We start from the raw sequence: 20,679 nt of genomic DNA, 5'->3' as shown, positions 1-20,679 counted from the left end.
AAAATAAAGTCTGTCACTGTTTCCATTGTTTCTCCATCTGTTTGCCATGATGTGATGGGACTATCACTTAGTTTTCTGATTTTTGAGCTTTAAGCCAACTTTTTCACTCTTCTCTTTCACTTTCATCAAGAGGCTCTTTAGTTCTTCTTTGCTTTCTGCCATAAGGGGGATGTTATCTGCATATCTGAGATTATTGATATTTCTGGCAATCTTGATTTCAGTTTGTGGTTCATCTAGGCTGGCATTTCGCATGGTATACTCTGCATATAAGTTAAATAAGCAGGATGACAATATACAGCCTTGACGTACTCCTTTCCTGATTTGGAACCAATCTGTTGTTCCATGTCCAGTTCTAACTGTTGTTTCTTGACCTGCATGCAGATTTCTCAGGAGGCAGGTAAGGTGGTCTAGTATTCCCATCTCTTTAAGAATTTTCCACAGTTTGTTGTGATCCACACAGTCAAAGGCTTTGGAGTAATCAATAATGCAAAAGTAGATGTTTTTCTGGAACTCTTTTGCTTTTTTGATGATCCAGCAGATGTTGGCAATTTGATCTCTGGTTCCTCTGCCTTTTCTAAATCCAGGTTGACTATCTGGAAGTTCTTGGTTCACGTACTGTTGAAGCCTGGCTTGGAGAATTTTAAGCATTACTTTACTAGCGTGTGAGATGAGTGTAATTGTGCAGTAGTTTGAGCATTCTTTGACATTGCTTTCTTTGGGATTGGAATGAAAACTGACCTTTTCCAGTCCTGTGGCCACTGCTGAGTTTTCCGAATTTGCTGGCATATTGAGTGCAGCACTTTCACAGCATCATCTTTTAGGGTTTGAAATAGCTCAGCTGGAATTCTATCACCTCCAGTAGCTTTGTTCCTAGTGATGCTTCCTAAGGCCCACTTGACTTCACATTCAGGATGTCTGGCTCTAGAGAGTGATCACGCCATCATGGTTAGCTGTGTCATGAAAATCTTTTTTGTATAGTTCTTCTGTGTATTGTTGCCACCTCTTCTTAATATCTTCTGCTTCTGTTAGGTCCATACCATTTCTGTCCTTTATTGTGCCCATCTTTGCATGAAATGTTCCATAGGTTATGTCTAATTTTCTTGAAGAGATCTCTAGTCTTTACCATTCTGTTGTTTTCCTCTGTTTCTTTGCATTGATCACTGAGGAAGGCTTTCTTATCTCTCCTTGCTATTGTTTGAAACTCTGCATTCAAATGGGTGTATCTTTCCTTTTCTCCTTTGCCTTTCTCTTCTCTTCTTTTAACAGCTCTTTTTAAAAAAATTGCTATTTATTTTTTTAATATAAATTTATTTATTTAATTGGAGGTTAATTACTTTACAGTATTGCACTGGTTTTGCCATACATCAACATGAGTCTGCCACAGGTATACACGTGTTCCCCATCCTGAACCCCTCTTCTCCTCCCTCCCCATTGTAAAGCCTCATCAGACAATCATTTTGCCTTTTTGCATTTCTTTTTCTTGGGGATGGTCTTGATTGCTGACTCCTATACAGTGTCACTAAGCTCCATCCATAGTTCTTCAGGCACTCTGTCTCTCAGATCTAATCTGTTGAATCTGTTTGTTACTTCCACTGTAAAATAGTAAGGGATTTGCCCCTTACAAACTATAAAACCGAGTCTTCAGAAATTCTATGTGATCAGGCTGTAAGTCTTGCAGAATTAAAATTAACACTCTTCAAAGGAAGATAGCAGAATCCAAAATCTTTGATAATGTGTCATCAGAATGTCCAGTATACAATAAAAACTGTTAGACAAAAAAATAAGAAATTGTGCTGTATAGCCAAAAAAAAGGCCACTAATAGAAATTGACCTTGAAATGGCTTAGATGTTGAATTTAGCAGATAAAGAGATTAAAAAACTATTACATATATGTTCAGGAAGTTAAAGGAAAATATGATCAACTAAATTAAGAAATAATTAAAGGAAAGTTTTGTGTTCTTTTGGCCGTACTGTCTGGGATGCGGCATCTTAGTTCCATGACCAAAGAGTGAACCTGCACCCCTGCCGGGAAAGCAGGGATTCTCAACCACGGGACCACCAGAGAAGTCTCTGCAGTATATTTTGTTAATTAAAAGCATTACAAAAATTTCATTTATTGTTACTGAGATAAACACATGATTTTTGTTTTTCAGGAGATATTTAGTCATTTCTTATATAGGACCCTTGAAGTCCTTTATTTTTTATAAACTGTGGTTGCTTTTAATTTTGGACTTGAATTGAAGGATAGATGTATTCCTGTTTAATCTGTGCTGAAAGTTTTATTTTCATTTTTTTTTTTAATTAGGCCAGAGATTGGGCAGAGATTTAGGAAAACAAAGCTATTTTACTCTAATTATTGAGACTAGCATAGAGAGGAAATTGAGGAAAGCTCAGCAAATATTAAAGAAACTCATTTACTATATATTTTTATAATTGGAGAGATTGAAACCTTAATTAAAGATGTGTAGTCTGTGTGTGTGTGTGTGTGTGTGTGTGTGTGTGTGTGTGTATGTTTGCTTAGTCACTCAATTGTGTCTTGACTCTTTGTGACGCCATAGACAGTAGCCCGCCAGGCTTCTGTTTAAGAGGTGGCAAATGACTTGGTAACTTGGCTTCCAGAGAATAATTTTTTCTTTTAAAGAACTTTCAAATGTCAGTATTTTTCTTTTATTATTTTTCTATTCTCCATAATATATTAGAAATCAAAATAGAAGACAAACTTGTCATTAATATGATCGAATGCTAAGTGAAATGTCTAGGATTATTTAATTCTAGAACCTAAACTTCTCAAAATTTTGGAATAAATTTGTTTTAAGTGATACTTCTGTACAAGTTACGCTTTTAATTACTTCAGTGTCATTATAAAAACATTTTATGCTTGGCAAAACAGAAATTAAGAATAGTCTCAGTTATAACATTTGAAAATTCCACTCTTTTCCCTAGGAAGCCTTTCCCAAAACTTTGCTTTGGGTAAGTCTGGTTGCATGGTATTATAAGAGCACAGATTGTGAAACCCAGTGGTGAAGTCTGCTACGGATTTGTCACGTACCATATTATCTGCCTTTCTTTACAATAAAAGTTCCTTGAAGATGGGAATCATGTTTTATTAATCTTTGAACCCCCTGTGTTTTGTATATAATCTCTGGCATCTTTAACATGCTCAATTACTTACTGGATTTCATTATTTGCTATAAACATGCTGTATATTATTAATACCAAACATGAGCACAGAAGTGACTGATAGCTATTTTATATTATTAGTTCTAGGGTTTCTCCTCCAATTAGAATAGTCATATATTTTATATGTGTATACATTATTTATTGAGGTGGCTGTACTTATGTTTGAACGGAATATTTTTTTTTCTGATTTTTAAATGTATTTTAAAATGTTAGGTCTTGGAGAAAATGCTTGTGCAAGGAAAAGTCATGAAAAATACCTGATAGCTTTGAAGAGCTCTGGACTTACATATCCTGAGGATAAACTTGTATACGGTATCCAAGAGCCATCTGCTGGCGCTAGCACTCTGGCAGTTCAAGGTTTGTTTAAATACTTAATTTGAACAACGGTAACTTTTCTGTATTAAAACAAGAAACCCCTCAAGCTTTACTCATTGAAGAAATTTAAGTGCTATGTCATTCTTTGTAAGGAAAGTAATAAAAGTAGTAAAAATTTGTAAGCAAGAAAGGATAGATTAGTCAAAGAAGATTCTCTGTTTTTCTTCAAAGGGATTCAGTTAGTTTATCAAAGGTTCTAATTTGAACTCATGAAAAATGTAGCAGTTGCTATTTAAGAGTAGCCCAAAACTTTAGTAGTTCAGTGTTTTAGTAAACCATGGTTTAAAAAGAAAAGAAAGCAGTACTTCTGAAACATTATTTGTGATTATTAAATCTGGGTTTTCACTGGAGGTTTCGTATTGACATATAAACTGATTGGGCCCAGATTTATTAAAGATAAATGTTGAATTCTGCCAAGATAACTGTTAGAATGAGTTGTCTTAACAAAACTTTAGCTTTTGATATTGTTATGTTTTAAAGTAATTTTAAGGTTAAAGTAACATATAACGGTTATGAAGGACAACTTTTTTTCTCCTTTCCAAAGGTTTTGCAAGTGCAGCAGGAACATTGGGACAACTAGATTCTTCAGATGAGGTGAGTTAACATTTGAAACATTTAAAAAGTAGAATTTAAAAGTTTTAGAACTACCATACAAATTTGTGGATATTTTATAGTTGAAATTCTTCATTTTGTAGACATGGACACTGAAGCCCAGAGTGGAGTAACTTAGTCAAGGTCACAGAATTACTTAGTGACAGGACGAGGACTGCAGCTAGATTTTTACTTCTTGTTTGTAAATTAATTTCTGTTTTCATAGTTTAGAAATGAGAGCTAGAAAGGCATAGATATTTCTCCTATGAAAATATCCCAGATTTATCCAAGTGGTGGCCATATGTACAATGAAATTATTTTTTTAAAAATTAGCTAAGTCTAGAATAATTTGCTAGAAGAATATGAAATGTGCTTCTTTTCTAATCTCATAATAAAGTTATATCTTATATCTCAAGAGTTATTGAAAAAAGCAAAGTACTGAGAAATAGACTGTCAGTTTGAAATGTCAGTTTTTATAGTTTATTAATAATATTTCTAATAAATTACATATAACATTCCTGTAGTTTATTAGTATGCAATTTATAAGGAAAAATTCCTTTTTGATCTATATTTGTTTATAATCTTGGTTTTTATAAAACTTAAATTTCATATTTTTATTGATTTATACATTTAATGTTGGACATTTTAAAAACTAAATTGTTTTTAAGCATTTACATTTTTTTCCTTTGAAAAAACCCATTTTGATGTGATAATGTCATATGAACTAAGCCAAATATCCTTCTTTTGAAAGCACGATTTCTTTTATGGATATGTTACAATGGATCTGATGCCTTATAATTTAAAGTTTGTAGTAGCATATTTCCCCTGTAAGAAGGCTTCTACAAAATGTACCATTTTGTGAAATCTCATTTAGTTAACAATTAACAGGAACTTGTTAATTTTTAACAAATTGGATAGGCAGTTTAGTATACTACTTTTGAATAGCCAGTGGTGACTTTATTTTTTTTTTTTTTTAAGTTTTTTATTTTTTACATTTTAAAATCTTTAATTCTTACATGCAGTGGTGACTTTAATTGTACATAGGTACATTGTAGCATCATTCCTTCCAAAGAAATCCCAGGACTGATCTCCTTCAGAATGGACTGGTTGGATCTCCTTGCAGTCCAAGGGACTCTCAAGAGTCTTCTCCAACACCACAGTTCAAAAGCATCAATTCTTTGGCACTCAGCCTTCTTCACAGTCCAACTTTCGCATCCATACACGACCACAGGAAAAACCATAGCCTTGACTAGATGGACCTTAGTTAGCAAAGTAATGTCTCTGCTTTTGAATATGCTATCTAGGTTGGTGATAACTTTTCTTCCAGGGAGTAAGCATCTTTTAATTTCATGGCTGCAATCACCATCTGCAGTGATTTTGGAGCCCCCAAAAATAAAGTCTGACACTGTTTCCACTGTTTGCCCATCGGAGATCCAACCAGTCCATTCTGAGGGAGATCAACCCTGAGATTTCTTTGGAGGGAATGATGCTAAAGCTGAAACTCCAGTACTTTGGCCACCTCATGCGAAGAGTTGACTCATTGAAAAAGACTCTGATGCTGGGAGGGATTGGGAGCAGGAAGAGAAGGGGGGGACCAAGGATGAGATGGCTGGATGGCATCAGTGACTCGATGGACGTGAGTCTGAGTGAACTCCGGGAGTTGGTGATGGACAGGGAGGCCTGGTGTGCTGCGATTCACAGGGTCGCAAAGAGTCGGACACTACTGAGCAACTGAACTGAACATTGTAGCAACACCATATTTTATGGTAGGGTGCTGGAAGGAGATCCTTCTGTGTGAGTGTGCACCCAGGGTCGGGGGGTGGTGCTTTTGAATTTCTTCTAGAAGTAACTTTGTGAGGGATATCACAGGATTTGAAATAGGGCCTTTCTTTGTTCATTACCATTGCTTTTACTCTGTTCTTTAGGTCCTCTCTGTGTTCCTTCTGTTCATTTCTCTTGGATTCTTTGTTTCATCAACTTCTATGTGTAATATAATTTATGTAATCATTTACTCCTTAATTATGATTATGTTACAGTAAATAGTTGTTGATGGTGACAACTTCAAAATACTTCATTTCAATTTGCATTCTCATAAAATGCTATTTTTGTGATAGTAGCTGAGACTACCTAGAGTTTGTGAAGTATACTTGATATTTATATTTAAAGGCAGTAAAATCTTTTTGATCTTTAAATTGTATTTTATAATTAAACTCTTAGTTTATTTAAAAGTACTTTTTAACTAACAATAAAAGCTATGACCCAGCAGTCCCACTGCTGGGCATACACCCTGAGAAAACCATGATTCAGAAAGACACATGCATCTCAATATTCATAGCAGCACTATTTACAATTGCCAGGACATGGAAATGACCTAGATGCCCATTGACTGATCAATGGATAAAGAAGTTGTGGTACATGTATACAATGGAATATTACTTAGCCATAAAAAGGGTGAATGTGAGTCAGTTGAACTGAGGGGGATGAACATAGAGCCTGTTATACAAAATGAAGTAAGTCAGAAAGGAAAAAACAAATGTAGTATATGAACACATATATGGAATTTAGAAAAATGGTACTGATGATCGTGTTTGTAGGGCAGGAATAGAGATGCAGACATAGAGAGTGGACTTGTGGGTACAGCAGGGGAAGGAGAGGGAGGGATGAATTGAGAGACACTGTGCATACATTGACGTGTACACTACCATTTAGTAAACCAGATCGCCAGTGGGAAGCTGCTGTGTGGCACAGGGAGCCTAGCCCGCTGCTCTGGGATCACCCAGAGGGGTGGCATGCGAGTGGGGTGGGAGGGATATATATATGTGTATATATACTTAACGGCTGATTCACGTTGTATGGCAGAAACCAACACAACATTGTAAAGCAGTTACCCTCCAATTAAAAAAAAAGTACTTTTTATACTTTATGTATTTATCATATCCTTTAAATGGAATGAAAATGGGGTCATTTGGACATCTGAAAACTTAAAAATATGAAGTAGAATTGTTCAGCTGGATGTAAGTTGAAGGGATATCCACTGTGGTTTTTCTTTAAAAGGAACTTGAGCTCTTGCTAGACAGATCTGAGTTTGAATATCGCCTCATAGTATCGCAATGCTTTCTGCCAGGTTTTAAGCTTCCTAGTATGAATTTTCTCATGAAAAAAGGGTGATTATTCTAGTGTTAGGATTAAAGGGAATAACATATGTATTATCTCTCATGAACCAGATACAAATTAGGCTCTTGATAAATGTTTTTTGTCCTAGTGCTTTGTATGTAGAAGGGATTGAAATACTGAAATTTTCAGCTACCATGGGTCATATGATAGATATTTTTGCTTGTCTTTCTAGAGAAAATAAGTTTATTAAAACATGGATTAAGAGTAATGAAGTTTATCTTTAAAATTTTAAATTGAAAGTTTACTCAAATGTTACACATTGTAGTTGTTTTACCAGTATTCTGAAATATGAGTAAGCACAGTTTATCCAGTCATTTTTGTCATTTCCGATTTTTTATTATAAGATACACTGCTCGTATTTCTTTTCGAGCAGTTAACTCGCTAAGATACGGAATTGCTTGACTACAGGGTGGAAAGTGCAAGTGTTAGTTGTTCAGTTGTGTCTGACTCTTCGGGACCCCATGGACTGTAGCCCGCCAGGTTCCTCTGTCCGTGGGATTTTCCAGGCAAGAATACTGGAGTGGGTAGCCATTCCTTTCTCCAGGGATCTTCCTGACCCGGGGATCAAACCTGGGTCTCTTCCATCTCTTGCATTGGGGGGCCAATTCTTTACCACTAGTGGCATCTGGAAAGCCCCAGACTATAGGGTAGGCGTATCTTAAATTTTATGAGACTGTATTTTTCGGTTTAAAAAAGGCACACACACATATTTAAGATGACAAGTATGGAAAAGTACAAAGATAAGACCATTACCCAGGGCCAGTCATAGAAGGGTTTTAGTGATAGGAAATTTTCTATTTTAAGATTGTGATCATAATTTTTTAAATCAAAAATTTCATATATGTTTTCTTGACTTACGTACTAACAAAGTCAAATCTTGAGCTAGAAATAGAAAAGTTGTGAAGGAGGCAATTTGAAGGTTTAAAAAATTATGAATTCTAGAGGGTTCCTCTTGCCTAACTTTCTTAAAGATGAGGAAGCTGAATCTCAAATAATAAACTGATCCACTCGACAAGTGAATTCCATCTCGTTAGTAGTAGAGTTGCAAATGGATGCTAAGTCTCCTCTCTGTTGGTCTAGAGTTTTTAGAGTAAGGTGGATAAACCCAACCTTTCTTATTATTTCTGTGCAGCAAATTTGTCCTAAACTTTGTTGCTTACAATTACCATTTTTTGTTTTGTTAACAATTTTATGACTCAGAAATTTGGGAATGGCAGCTGGGCAGTTCTCACTTAGGTTATCTCACGAGATTCCTGTTATTTGTTGGCTGAGAAACTGCAGTCATCTGAAGGGTCAGCTGAATTGGAGATATAAGATGCTTGAACAGGGCTATCAGTTGATGCTGGTTGTGCACAGGGAACTCAGCCTGCGTGTGGCTTCTCCAGCATGGTGGTCTCAAGTTGTTGGGCTTCTCATACAGTTGTGGCTTTTCCCAATGTGAGTAACTCAAGAGCAGCAGCTGTGGAGCCTGTTCTGTGTCAGCCTTGGAATTCTACATACTATCACTTCCACTGCATTCTGTTCCTTATGAGTTGCTAAGGTCGGTTCAATGCAGAAGGAGGCAAATTCCACCTCTCAGAAGGTAGGGATGTCAAAGAATTTATAAACATGTTTCAAAATTTCCACAACCAGGTAGTGAAATTTGCCATTCTTTTTCCTGGATTCTCTTGGCAGCCTAGAAATGACTGGTGATTATAGCTAAATACAATATAGTGATTGATTATGTAATTTCCTGTCTATTTAAGTGGTACTTGTCTGTTGGGAAAAACCATAACATGATAATGAAATACCACTTTAGCCAGAAATGGCAACTGTAGGGGTTTTAAAGAAGATCAAAGTTTTCCTTAGTATAATAGTTGTATTATTATATCTCAAGAGAATGAAAGCTTATATTTAAAGTTATAAGAGAGTTTTAAAAGAATTGATCTTTACCTTGGTAGAATGAAAAGGGACATATTAAAATTTTACTAGGATTCATTGCAACTTAAGGAACAGAATACAGTTTTGAATTTGATTAAAATAGAAACTAAAATTACCATAACTTTTTTGCTAATCTGTACTTGGGGTCTCTATTGTGCTTTTATTTCATAATGAGAAACATTATTTTATTAGGACCAGTGATTTGGATGGAAAAGGTTTCCTTTTGTGCCTAGGTAATCATAAATAAGTAAGTTAATTGAGTTTTAATGTGATATATTTAGAGGGAAAATATAAGAATTTCCACCCTCTTTCTTAAAAACCTTATTGTAATATATTGCTTTACAATTTTGTATTATTTTCTGCTGTGCAGCAAAGTGAGTCAGCCATGTATATATGTGTATCCCCTCTTTTGGGGGTTTACTTCCCATTTAAGGCACCACAGGGCATTAAGTAGAGTTCCCTGTGCTCAGTTGCTCAGTCATGTCCGACTCTTTGCAACCCTATGGAATGCAGCTTTCCAGGCTTTTGGAAATTTCCAGGCCATGGAAGTCTCCAGACAAGAATACTAGAGTGGGTTGCCATTTCCTACTCTAGGGGATCTTCCTGACCTAGGGATCAAATCCATGTCTCTTGCATTGTAGGCAGATTCTTTATCTATTGTGCCACCTGTGAAGCCTAATGATGTTTGAAAAAACTGATTTAAAACTATTTTAAATTTGTGTTATAGTTCTTTTCAAAGCATTTTTACATTTATAAATGATGAAAATGCAAGCAGTAATTTAATAAGGATGGAATAAATAAAGGAGAAAGTAGATGAAAGGATAAGGAGATAGAAAATGTTAATATAAATGTACCAGAATTGATGCTTTATAACTGTGGTGTTGGAGAAGACTCTTGAGAGTCCCTTGGATTGCAGTGAGATGGAACCAGTCCATTCTAAAGGAAATCAGTCCTGAATATTCATTGGAAGAACTGTTGCTGAAGCTGAAGCTCCAGTACTTTGGCCACCTGATGCAAAGAACTGACTCATTAGAAACGTCCCTGAATCTGGGAAAGATTGAAGGCAGGAGGAGAAGGGGACGACGGAGGATAAGATGCCTAGATGGCATCACCAAATCAATGGACATGAGTTTGAGCAAGTTCTGGAGGTTGCTGATGGACAGGGAAGCCTGGTGTGCTGCAGTCCATGGGGTCACAGAGTCAGACATGACTGAGTCACTGAACTGAACTGATACAGATGTTCTTAAATCTCTATTTTATGCCATTTAAAAATTTCTTTAAAGCTTTTAAAGCCATATTGCATTTTGTTTTGCAACTGCAGTCACAAATTATATGTTTGCTTTTAGCATTTATATTTGAAATTTAGTGAAGAGCTGAATATGGCTTAAGGATTGGAATTTCTACATCCTTACTCTACAGGCCCATAGGGTTATTGAATAAACCCCTTTCATGATTTTATTCTTATAATTTAGCAAAGTATATGAAAAGGGAGACAGGATGAGAAGAGGGCAATGACATCTCAAAAACTGCTATAGAGAGGGAGTTATAACAATTAAGAAAATGTAAGTTTGAATTGGAAGAGATCCTAGGCGTAGTCTAATTCTGCCAGTTTGAAAAATGAAGAAACAGGTTTGAAACTCTTTAACAGCAGCAAGATTTTTCCTGTTTAAAGTTTTACTTGAATGAGCATACTGCTGTCTACTTAATTTTATTCATACAAGTTGTGTCAGATATTTGTCCCTGCTGTCCCTAGAGTAACAGAACATTATGTACTCAGCAGGGCTATTTATGCACATGACATTCTTCATACTACTACTACTTACTGTTTTTTTTTGTGTGTGTGTGTGTGTGTGTAGCTAATATGTAATAAGAGTTGAAAATGTTCTTTGTGTTGAATGAAGCCGAAATAAAATAGAAACACATTTTAACTTTATGAAGTACTTTAAAATGAGAATTTATGTTTATTCATTTTTTGTTTAGATTTGTTCAGTCATCAGATAATTCAGTTCAAAAGAAAATTACCTCCAGTATTATATGTACATGGGTGTAATAGAGAGTTTCTTAGAGAAAATAGTACTGTTTAAATCAAGATAACTTTTCAAGGAAAGATTATTTTCACTGAGGCTATTACTATAAGCAGTGTCCATTTATCTATGTGTATTGACCCGATCATTAATCTTTGTGACTTTGATACATTTAGCTGTTAATACAAATTAAATAAATAAATAAACACATTTTCCCTCTTGTAACCATAAAATTTGAACGTCCATTATGGACAAATTGACAAATAGAAAAAAGAAAACATTTATCTCCAGCTGTGCTGTTCAGAGATTACCACTATTTCTTAATTTGTTTGCCTCTAGTCTTATGTATTTCATATTCTTACGTAAGAGAAATAATCACTTAACAAAATAAGTTACTATGTAAATGTGCTGTCAATATTCTTGCTTTTATTCAAGAAAGAATCCAGTGAAGAGTTAAAACTAATTTGCTCAGAACTTGTAGCAAAAGCAGGATTATTGCAATTGAAAGCTAAAATAACTTTTCATAAATGAATAAGTAAAAGAAAAATATGGCTTTACTTTTAGAGGTACAAGGTTTGATTTTAATTAGTTATAAATTATATTAATGGTAAAGGGTAGAGTCGGGAATCACAGAAATTTTGGTGAGGAGGCCTTAGAAATATTTAAGACATTTCTTTGCCAGTTTAGCGTTTGATTTTATGACATTGCTCACAAATGATCAGCCTCTCCATAAACACTTCCAGTGGTTGAGAGCTGACCTAGCTAATGAGGCAACTTGATCCTTTCTTTGATAGCTCCAATTATTAGGAACCTCTTCTCAATACCAGGTTAATTATAATTTTCCCACCTTTCTTGTTTTTCCCTATGGAAACATTTTAATTTTACTCCCATTAGACACCCCTTTAACTTTTTAGCTTTAGTTATACAGTATTCTCTGCTGTTCATAGCTCTTTCACCTCTTCATTCCCTTTTAAAATTACGATCTGATTTTGGTACAGAGTCACAAGGACAGGTTCTCATGAAGCATGTTATGGCTTCCTTTAGGCCTAAGGTTTTTTGTTAGCATTTTAGCAGCAGTGCTAAACTGTGGCAGAAGCTCCAGTGGTCAAATGAAATACTCAGGTCGCTCACTCACTTACCCCTTCACATTTACAGCTGACAAATTTGAGAGCTCCCTCTCTGCTTTGTATTTGTAAAATTAATTTAAAGCAAACAGTCTCATGTTACAGTGGCTTACATAAATGTTTTCACTTTATTCTAGTTTCTCAAGACCTCCTTTGGATTTTATTTTTATAATCTGCTATGTTAAATGTTCGTTTTAGCCTTGTGTGTTTTGTATTAACATTGAGTATTGTTTTAACCAACTGTGAATTTAACTTGACTTCTTTTTACGGAGCTCATGTTTTTTCATCTGTCCAGTAAATCCATCAAAGAAAGAACGGTTAATTTGGGTTGAAAACCACCTGTAAATTTTGCAGGCTAGGAGTTTGAATCTGTTTTCTGGGGAGTTGGGGAGGGCAAGGTGGGGTAAGAGTCTTCTCTGCTATTGGACATAGATATCAAACTCAGCTAGGAAGGGAGTCTGCCTGTGCCTGAAACACACGTGCAGTGTTGTCTACTTCTCTGCTCAGGAACCTAGTTAACATTTTTTGAGAGTGTTTCTGAGAGCTGTATGAATGCTGTCTCAGTTGAGGTTGTTTATTTCCTCTCTTGTTCACTGGACCCATTATTTTCCCCCAGGGTTCTATACTGTTTTCTCGTGGATAAAAGGGGAAGAACTCTACTCTCCATCTTGAGTTTGGGGTGGGGTTTTGTTGTCATCATAACTAAATTGTTTTCATCTTCCTTAATGCCTGAATATCCCACCACTGGAAGTTATTCCTGTTCGTTGAAACTTTTGTTCTTTCTTGGTATTTCCCTGGTGGTCCAGTAGTTAAGACTCTATGCTTCCACAGCAGGGGCGGGTATTCTATCGCTGGTTGGCGAACTAAGATCCTACATGCTGCGAGGTGCGGCCAAAAAAAATAGAACTTGAAACAGATAACACACTAATCCATTATCTTGAGTAGATTGTTGTAGTTAGGATTGGAAATCATAATTAGTATTAAAAACATTCATTCAGTTCAGTTCAGTCGCTCAGTCGTGTCCGATTCTTTGCGACCCCATGCATTGCAGCACGCCAGGCCTCCCTGTCCATCACCAACTCCCGGAGTTCACTCAGACTCACGTCCATTGAGTCCGTGATGCCATCCAGCCATCTCATCCTCTGTCATCCCCTTCTCCTCCTGCCCCCAATCCCTCCCAGCATCAGAGTCTTTTCCAGTGAGTCAACTCTTCACATGAGGTGGCCAAAGTACTGGAGTTTCAGCTTCAGCATCATTCCTTCCAAAGAAATCCCAGGACCGATCTCCTTCAGAATGGACTGGTTGGATCTCCTTGCAGTCCAAGGGACTCTCAAGAGTCTTCTCCAACACCACAGTTCAAAAGCATTAATTCTTCGGCGCTCAACTCTCACGTCTATACATGACCACTGGAAAAACCATAGCCTTGACTAGATGGACCTTTGTTGGCAAAGTAATGTCTCTGCTTTTGAATATGCTATCTAGGTTGGTCATAACTTTTCTTCCAAGGAGTAAGCGTCTTTTAATTTCATTAGCTTAAAGCTATAATTCATTGTCATCATTGAATAAATAGAAAATTAATATTAGCAAAAAGATGATGAAATTACCTATTACTCTATCATTTAGAGGTGACTTACTCTAATCATATATATTCTAACAGATTTTATACATGGTATATTTTAGAGACCCCATGCTATATATGCTATTCTGTAACTTGCTTTTCTTATTAATGCTAGTTTTAAATATCTGTAACAAAGAGTATATTTTAACATATTTTATTTGTGTGTGGTATCACTACTTAAATGATTTAATACTCTATATGCTATCCTTCATAGCATGCTTTTTTTTTCTTCTTCTAATTTATAGTAATAGGTTTTGAACATTTACCTGGTCATAATGAATATGGAACTCTAGTGTTGTTTTTCTTTAAAGAGTATATTTGTGCTATAATTTATTTCCCTAATTCCCTGCTCTGCTGTTGGAAACCAAAGTTGTTTTTTTTTTTTTTGCCATTGTAAGTAAATAACATTGTGACGAGTGTTATGCAGATAGTCCCTATTCACTTGTCTGATTATTTCTTTAAGATAAATTCTTAGAACTGGAATTTCTGTTCCAGTGATAGATATACTTTAATGACTTTCCATATGTGTATTGACAAATTGCCATTCAGGAAGATTGTTCTGTTATATACTCTCTCAAGTGTAGTACAAGACTACCCATTATCCCACCTGTTTAAATGGAGGTAGACTCCCTTCCTAGCTGAATTTGATACCTATGATGATGTCAGGTTAATCTTTGTTTCTAGACTTTCGTCTTTGTGCCTTCTTGGAATGACTTTTCTCTCCCTAGCTTGACTAATTTTACTTGTCCTTTAAAGTGTCAGTTTGGGAAATTTTTAAAACTTTGTATTGTCAAGGCCATTGCTTGACCAAGGATACACTTTTCATAGGAAGTTTTTATTTGAAATTATGAAATAATCCTACCCTGGATTATAATATTAAAAGTTTTTTTTTTTTTGTCTTTTTCTCTGGCCAGAAGAACAGTTTCATAAATGACTATTAGCTAAAATCTCAAATTTTACAATCTTCTGGGTCTTGTGGCATGGTTTACATTTGTATATCTGTCTTTTATGGCTCCACATTTCATACTGGCTGGGTTTCTCTTTGGACAAGGTGAGGGTGGCAAAGGATGAGGCAGTGTAGTTTGTTTGACTGTCACTATTGTTGCCAAGTAGATGACCATAGAGGCCTGGCTTTGGTGGGGGTTAACAGAGGGCATATCGAAGTGCTTAGTAAATGCTGAATGACTGAGCTATGAGGTATCTTTGGGAACCTCTAGACTGGTCCTTGGGGCTGATGCTGGACTTGTCAGAAACTTGCAGTTAAGGCTTGGTATATAGGCCAAGAATACTATACCAGTGGGTTGAGCTGTAGCAGAAAGCTGAGGCTTTTCTGCTTTGGAGGTTTGATTTAATTGAGAAAGTGTCTGGGAATTTGTACCATGGTTCTATCCTGCCATCAGCGTAATTGGTTAGCATAACAGACAGTATGCCAACATACTACCACGCATGTCTTTATAATACCAGTTGGTTCATATATGTTTGGAAAATAGGAAAAAGATGTCAGTATAACATGGAAGTTTTGGATTCCTATGTAATCTTTCCTGAACTATGTGATAGTTCAGGAGATCTGGGATAATGGGGCATAGTCATGTCCTTTATCTGGAGAGAAACACACCCTCATCTGTGAAGGGAGAAGGAACCTTGAGCATTTGAAGGAAATTAGAACTGAGCAGCTGCACCCATGGCTTCCTGCTTTAGAGGCACATTCCTAGCTTCACTGTTGGTTTCACTGCTGGCAGGCTGCTTCCTTTGCTCCTCTTCCCTTTATGTTGTCTCGGCCAGCTGGCTTCTCACTCTGTTGTGGTGGTATGTTGTTAACATCCCTTGAGACACGCTCAAACCACTCCAGGATGTTTGCCTGGGCATCCAAATGATCTCCCCAGGTACCAATTATTCTTTTGTTATATCTTTGGTTATACACTTTCTTGGTTACAGAATAGGTTGTGGATGGTCTGTCCCTCACTCTTCTATTCCCCATAAGCCTTGTTATTTTTAATGTGAGGTATTTTTTTCAGGAATGGATATATCATGTGTGGGCAGAAATACATATCTTTCTTCTTGGGTTTTCTTTCCTAGTAAAAGTGAAAGTGAAGTCGCTCAGTTGTGTCCAACTCTTTGTGACCCCATGGACTGTAGCCTACCAGGCTCCTCAGTCCATGGAATTTTCCAGGCAAGAGTACTGAGTGGGTTGCCATTTCCTTCTCCAGGGATCTTCCCAACCCAGGGATCGAACCCCAGTCTCCTGCATTGCAGGCAGATGCTTTACCATCTGAGCCACATAATAATGTGTTTTTATTAATGTTTTTTTGACCATCAACTCCAGCTTCTAACGTACTGTGCTTATTTTTCAGAACTTGATCTCTTGAACTCATTTGCTTGTATTAGACTCTTCAAAACTTTTCCTCTATTCATTGCTTTAACCCCCTTCTCCTTCTCCTCTTCCTTCCTATGCTAATCTTTCCCCTCCTCCCCTTTAGCTTCTTTGTACATTTAATATTTTGTTTATAAGTTAGGAAGATTTTTATTTTGGGATTTTGGGGCATTTGAGAGTCTTTCATTAGAGGCACAGATTAAGTTTAAGAACTTGATATATTTAATTATAATACTAATTTTAAATTTAATTTTCCATTAAAAGTTATCAGTATTAAAATACATTTTATTATAGCAAATACATAAGAGTAAAATTATTAATAATATGTAAGCACACCTGTATTTTATGTTTAATATAATTTATAAGCATATTTAAATTTACAAAAAATATATAAATTCATGACTAGGACTACAGATAATGCTAATTTTGTTTTTCTCCAGGAGGATCAGGATGGGAGTCAAGGTCTGGGCAAGAGAAAGAGGGTCAAACTAAGCAGTAACACCAAAGGTATTTATATCTTGTTTTTTTTCTTGTGTTAAAAAATGCTTAATTACTAAGAGCACTTGGTTGGCTGGCCATCAAAGCTGTTTGAAGAGAGAGTTATGTTATTAAATGTGTTCAATATGGAGAAAGAGTTGATAGGGGATGATTGTTGGGGACCTCAAAAGCAAGTGAAACCCTTACTGTTGGGATTTTTATTCATTGTTTTCTTCATAAAATGAGCAATATTATATTTGAGCCAGAAAAATAGTCTTCTCATTGAATCTTTTGATTTGGATCCAGCGTTTTTGGTATAAAGCTTAAATTTGATTTGTATCTTTTTGTAATCTGGGGTATGCAATTTCTAGAATGGAAAAGGATGAGCAGCAGGGAAGTAGTGTGGGTATGTATCAGAAAAAGTAACAAGAGTGAAAGAAAATGAGAATGAATGGCACTTAACACATATTAAGGGCTCAGTAAGGGCTCAATATATATTGATGCAAAGGAGAAAGTAGATGTGCCTGTAGTGAGGGAATAGATTAGTAATACTTATCGAACTTTTGTATATGCTAGACATAGTGCTGATCACCGCATGTGCATTCTGTCATTTCATTCTCACCATATGTAGTAGATTTTATTGTTACTACTGTTTTATGAATGAGGAATGAAGGCATGTTAGGCGTAACAGCTAATGAGAGGTAGGTCCTTAATTCAAATCCCAGAGTTTAAATGCCTTATCACTATATTTTCTTGACCCTCCCTCAAAGCTTTTCAAGAGTACTTGTTATTAGTTGGTAGCCTGTGCTCCATTTTTGAAATGGATTTCTACATCTTAGCATGGTCTTATTTTCTGGGTTAGTATGATCTGTTAGAAAGTCTTCAGAGGTGAAAATATTTTCATGAAAAGATTCTTTTTTCTACTGCCAAGTGTGTCTTTTGGAAAGTTTAAGACTGCTTGGAAAGGTGGAGCAAGCAGACAGTTTCAGTTGAGGCTCATTTTGTAAGTCTGTTCTTAGTTACTCACGTTGCTGCATTCAACTTATGGACTGTTAGCAGAGGGCATGAAATTTGATTTGCTGTCCAGGACGCACGCCTGCAACATGTTCCCCTTTTTCTTGGCCCTGAAGAAAATCTGTAATGCCTGAAAGAAATTAGAAACCCATTTGGCTACCTGGCTTTTTGACTTAACCAGAATTATGCATGTGCTTACCTGAGTCCTTGAGATACAGCTGAGTTGGAGGAGATTGTTAGGCATATACTTGAGTTTAAGCTTCAGGGATGTTCAGAAAATAACCTCTCGTGGCGTTAAGAGGTCATTGTTTTCCTTCAGCCTGGTCAAACTCTGGCTTAAGACATTTTTTATGCAGACTTCACGTTGAAGTTTATTTTCTTTTATACCTGATTTTTTTTTGCATTTGAGATAGATTGTTGTCTTTTCCTTCCCTTTACTGGTAAGAAGTAGTAAAGAGATTTTAGACTTGATTAGTTATCATGTTTGGTTTGAGTATGTACATTGAAGAAATGGCTTTTTCAGTTAGTAGAAACTTTTCAAGAAGTGATCGTTGCCTTTGAAAATTTCTGAAGTCCAGAGTGGTTTAGTTTTTGTAAGAATTTGATTCAACAGTTTGAAAGCGAGCTGAAAATAAAATATGTAATGATGGACAAGAGGAGAGGCACTGTGCTAACAAACACATCACTGCCTATTTTCAAAAGTTCAGTTTTAAGGATGAAAAAGCTTAGGCCTAGAGGACTTCAGCTAACATGGTCAAGATGAGCTGGTGAGTTGCAGAGCCTGGACTCTACTGTCTAAATTAAAAGCTATCATTCATTTATACCACATACTAATTCAGAAATTTTGTTTTAACAATTTTGCTTGAAGTGGTTTTAGGTGTTGTGAAGGTCATGATAGTTTAATCAAGATTTTAAAGGTAATAATCATACATAACTAATGAAAGCATTTCTAACCAGATTTCTATAACATAACGTATAAAACACGTAACATATGCTTTAAATATCTTGGCAAACTGGTATCTTTTAAGAATAACAGTGAAGACATTGTGGTTCACCCCTCACCCCCACTTTTGTGTCTGAAGATAGAAAAATTGGATTGTACATAATAGCAGCTATTTTCATTTTAATAGAAGGCAGAGCTTTTCTGGGATATTCGATTATTTTATTTATTTAAAATGAAGTTAATATATCTAATTTTTAATGCTTGATATACAATTATGGTAGCTTCAGACTTTTCTTTAGCTAATATAAACTTGCAGAGAGTTATAACTATGAATTTAAGAATAAATACTACTAGTTTAAAAAAAAGAATAAATAGTACTAGTTTTGTTCAGCTTTGTAATTATTTTCAAAAGCACTTATCTGGCAGGGATATTTTTTTGGTAGTCAGTGAAATTCTCAGTCATGTTAGTACCAAGTGAATTTTGAGAAATAAATTGGCTTCAGCAATGTGTGCTGTAGGTTATATTCTAATTTTTAATTATAATCTTTTTATTCCTGTCACCTAATTCATTTGGCCCCTAATTTTGTTGCTTTTTGACTTTGAATCTATCAGTGTGACCTTTGAATATATTTTACCTCATTTCTTGCAAAACTGATCATTTCTCTTTTAAATCATTGCCATATCCGGGGAGTGGCAGGAGGAAGAGATTTCTGTTGTACAAGTAGAAAATTGTGAGATTTGAAAAATAAAAATTTTTTATTTCCAAATAAAAGCTGTATAGTATAATTGTATTTCTATGTTTAGTCCTTCTGCATATGGCTTATACTGAAGGCTCCACTGAAAGGGAGTTAGATGGGGGATTAGCAGATATTTTTGTCTCTGTATAGTTTATTTATTTATTTTTTTTTTAGTTTTTTATTTTTTTTAATTTTAAAATCTTTAATTCTTACATGTGTTCCCAAACATGAACCCCCCTCCCACCTCCCTTGTATAGTTTAAATTATAGTGTTTCTAGATTAATGAATTTGTTATTCTGAAAATAGTGGTTGTTAGTTATTAATGGAAAATTGGATTAAAGTTATATCTGATACAAGTCTTATTAAACTCAGTGTTTTACAAAAAAATCAAGAGAGTGATTAAATACTGAGGTTACTCTTTTAGACTCATTACCTGAGGAGATAATGATGTTATTGTTTAGTCGCTAAATTGTGTCTGGCTCTTTTGCCACCCCCTGGACTGTAGCCGGTCAGGCTCCTCTGTCTTTGGGGTTTTCCAGGTAAGAATACTGGAGTGGTTTGCCATTTCCTCCTCCAGAGGATCTTTCTGACCCTGGGATCAAACTTGCCTCTCTTGTTGAGTCTCCTGCATCGTCAGGCAGATTCTTTACCACGGAGCCACCTTATGATATGAACACATTACTCAATAATAAAAGAACTGTAGCACGGGGATAGGATTGGGATAGGGTTAATTAAAAATTCTGCAAGATTTCCCTGGAAGACTACTTGACATGTAATTAGTTAGGGCTGTACCTGAGTATTTTGATTCATGGGATACTGGTTTTTCAGATCTCTCCTCTAACTCTAGTTCTTGCTTAAGCACTGAACCAGTCCATAGTTGACACTTAATGCCCTTATATAGAGTTGATGATTCAGAGCAGTATCCCAAGATAGTTTGCTTTAGTAAAGATTAATAGAATTTTCTAGTTCATTTTGACGGGTAAAAGAGAACTAAAGTATGAAAAACATTCAATTCACACTTTGCTGTACACCTTGAAACTAACACAGTGTTGGTAATCAAATATACTCCAGTGTAAAATTAAAAAAAATTCAGTTCCTCACGTACCAGTTGAGACCTTTCTGTTGATTCAG

The 20,679-nt window shown here is 35.7% G+C and overlaps 1 protein-coding gene across 1 annotated transcript in view; it reads left to right on the top strand.

Moving 5' to 3' along the window:
• UBR3 (ubiquitin protein ligase E3 component n-recognin 3) overlaps positions 1–20,679 on the top strand; it is a 200,412-nt gene that overhangs the window by 44,279 nt on the left and 135,454 nt on the right. Inside the window, exons 4-6 of the mRNA XM_069577308.1 lie at positions 3,394–3,537; positions 4,100–4,149; positions 16,818–16,884. Coding sequence (XP_069433409.1) covers positions 3,394–3,537; positions 4,100–4,149; positions 16,818–16,884 — 261 coding nt within the window. The remainder of the gene's footprint in view (positions 1–3,393; positions 3,538–4,099; positions 4,150–16,817; positions 16,885–20,679) is intronic.

Source organism: Ovis canadensis, chromosome 2 (assembly GCF_042477335.2).
Source record: "Ovis canadensis isolate MfBH-ARS-UI-01 breed Bighorn chromosome 2, ARS-UI_OviCan_v2, whole genome shotgun sequence".
Taxonomy (NCBI): Eukaryota; Metazoa; Chordata; class Mammalia; order Artiodactyla; family Bovidae; genus Ovis; species Ovis canadensis.
This window is presented reverse-complemented; position numbering and strand designations above follow the sequence as displayed.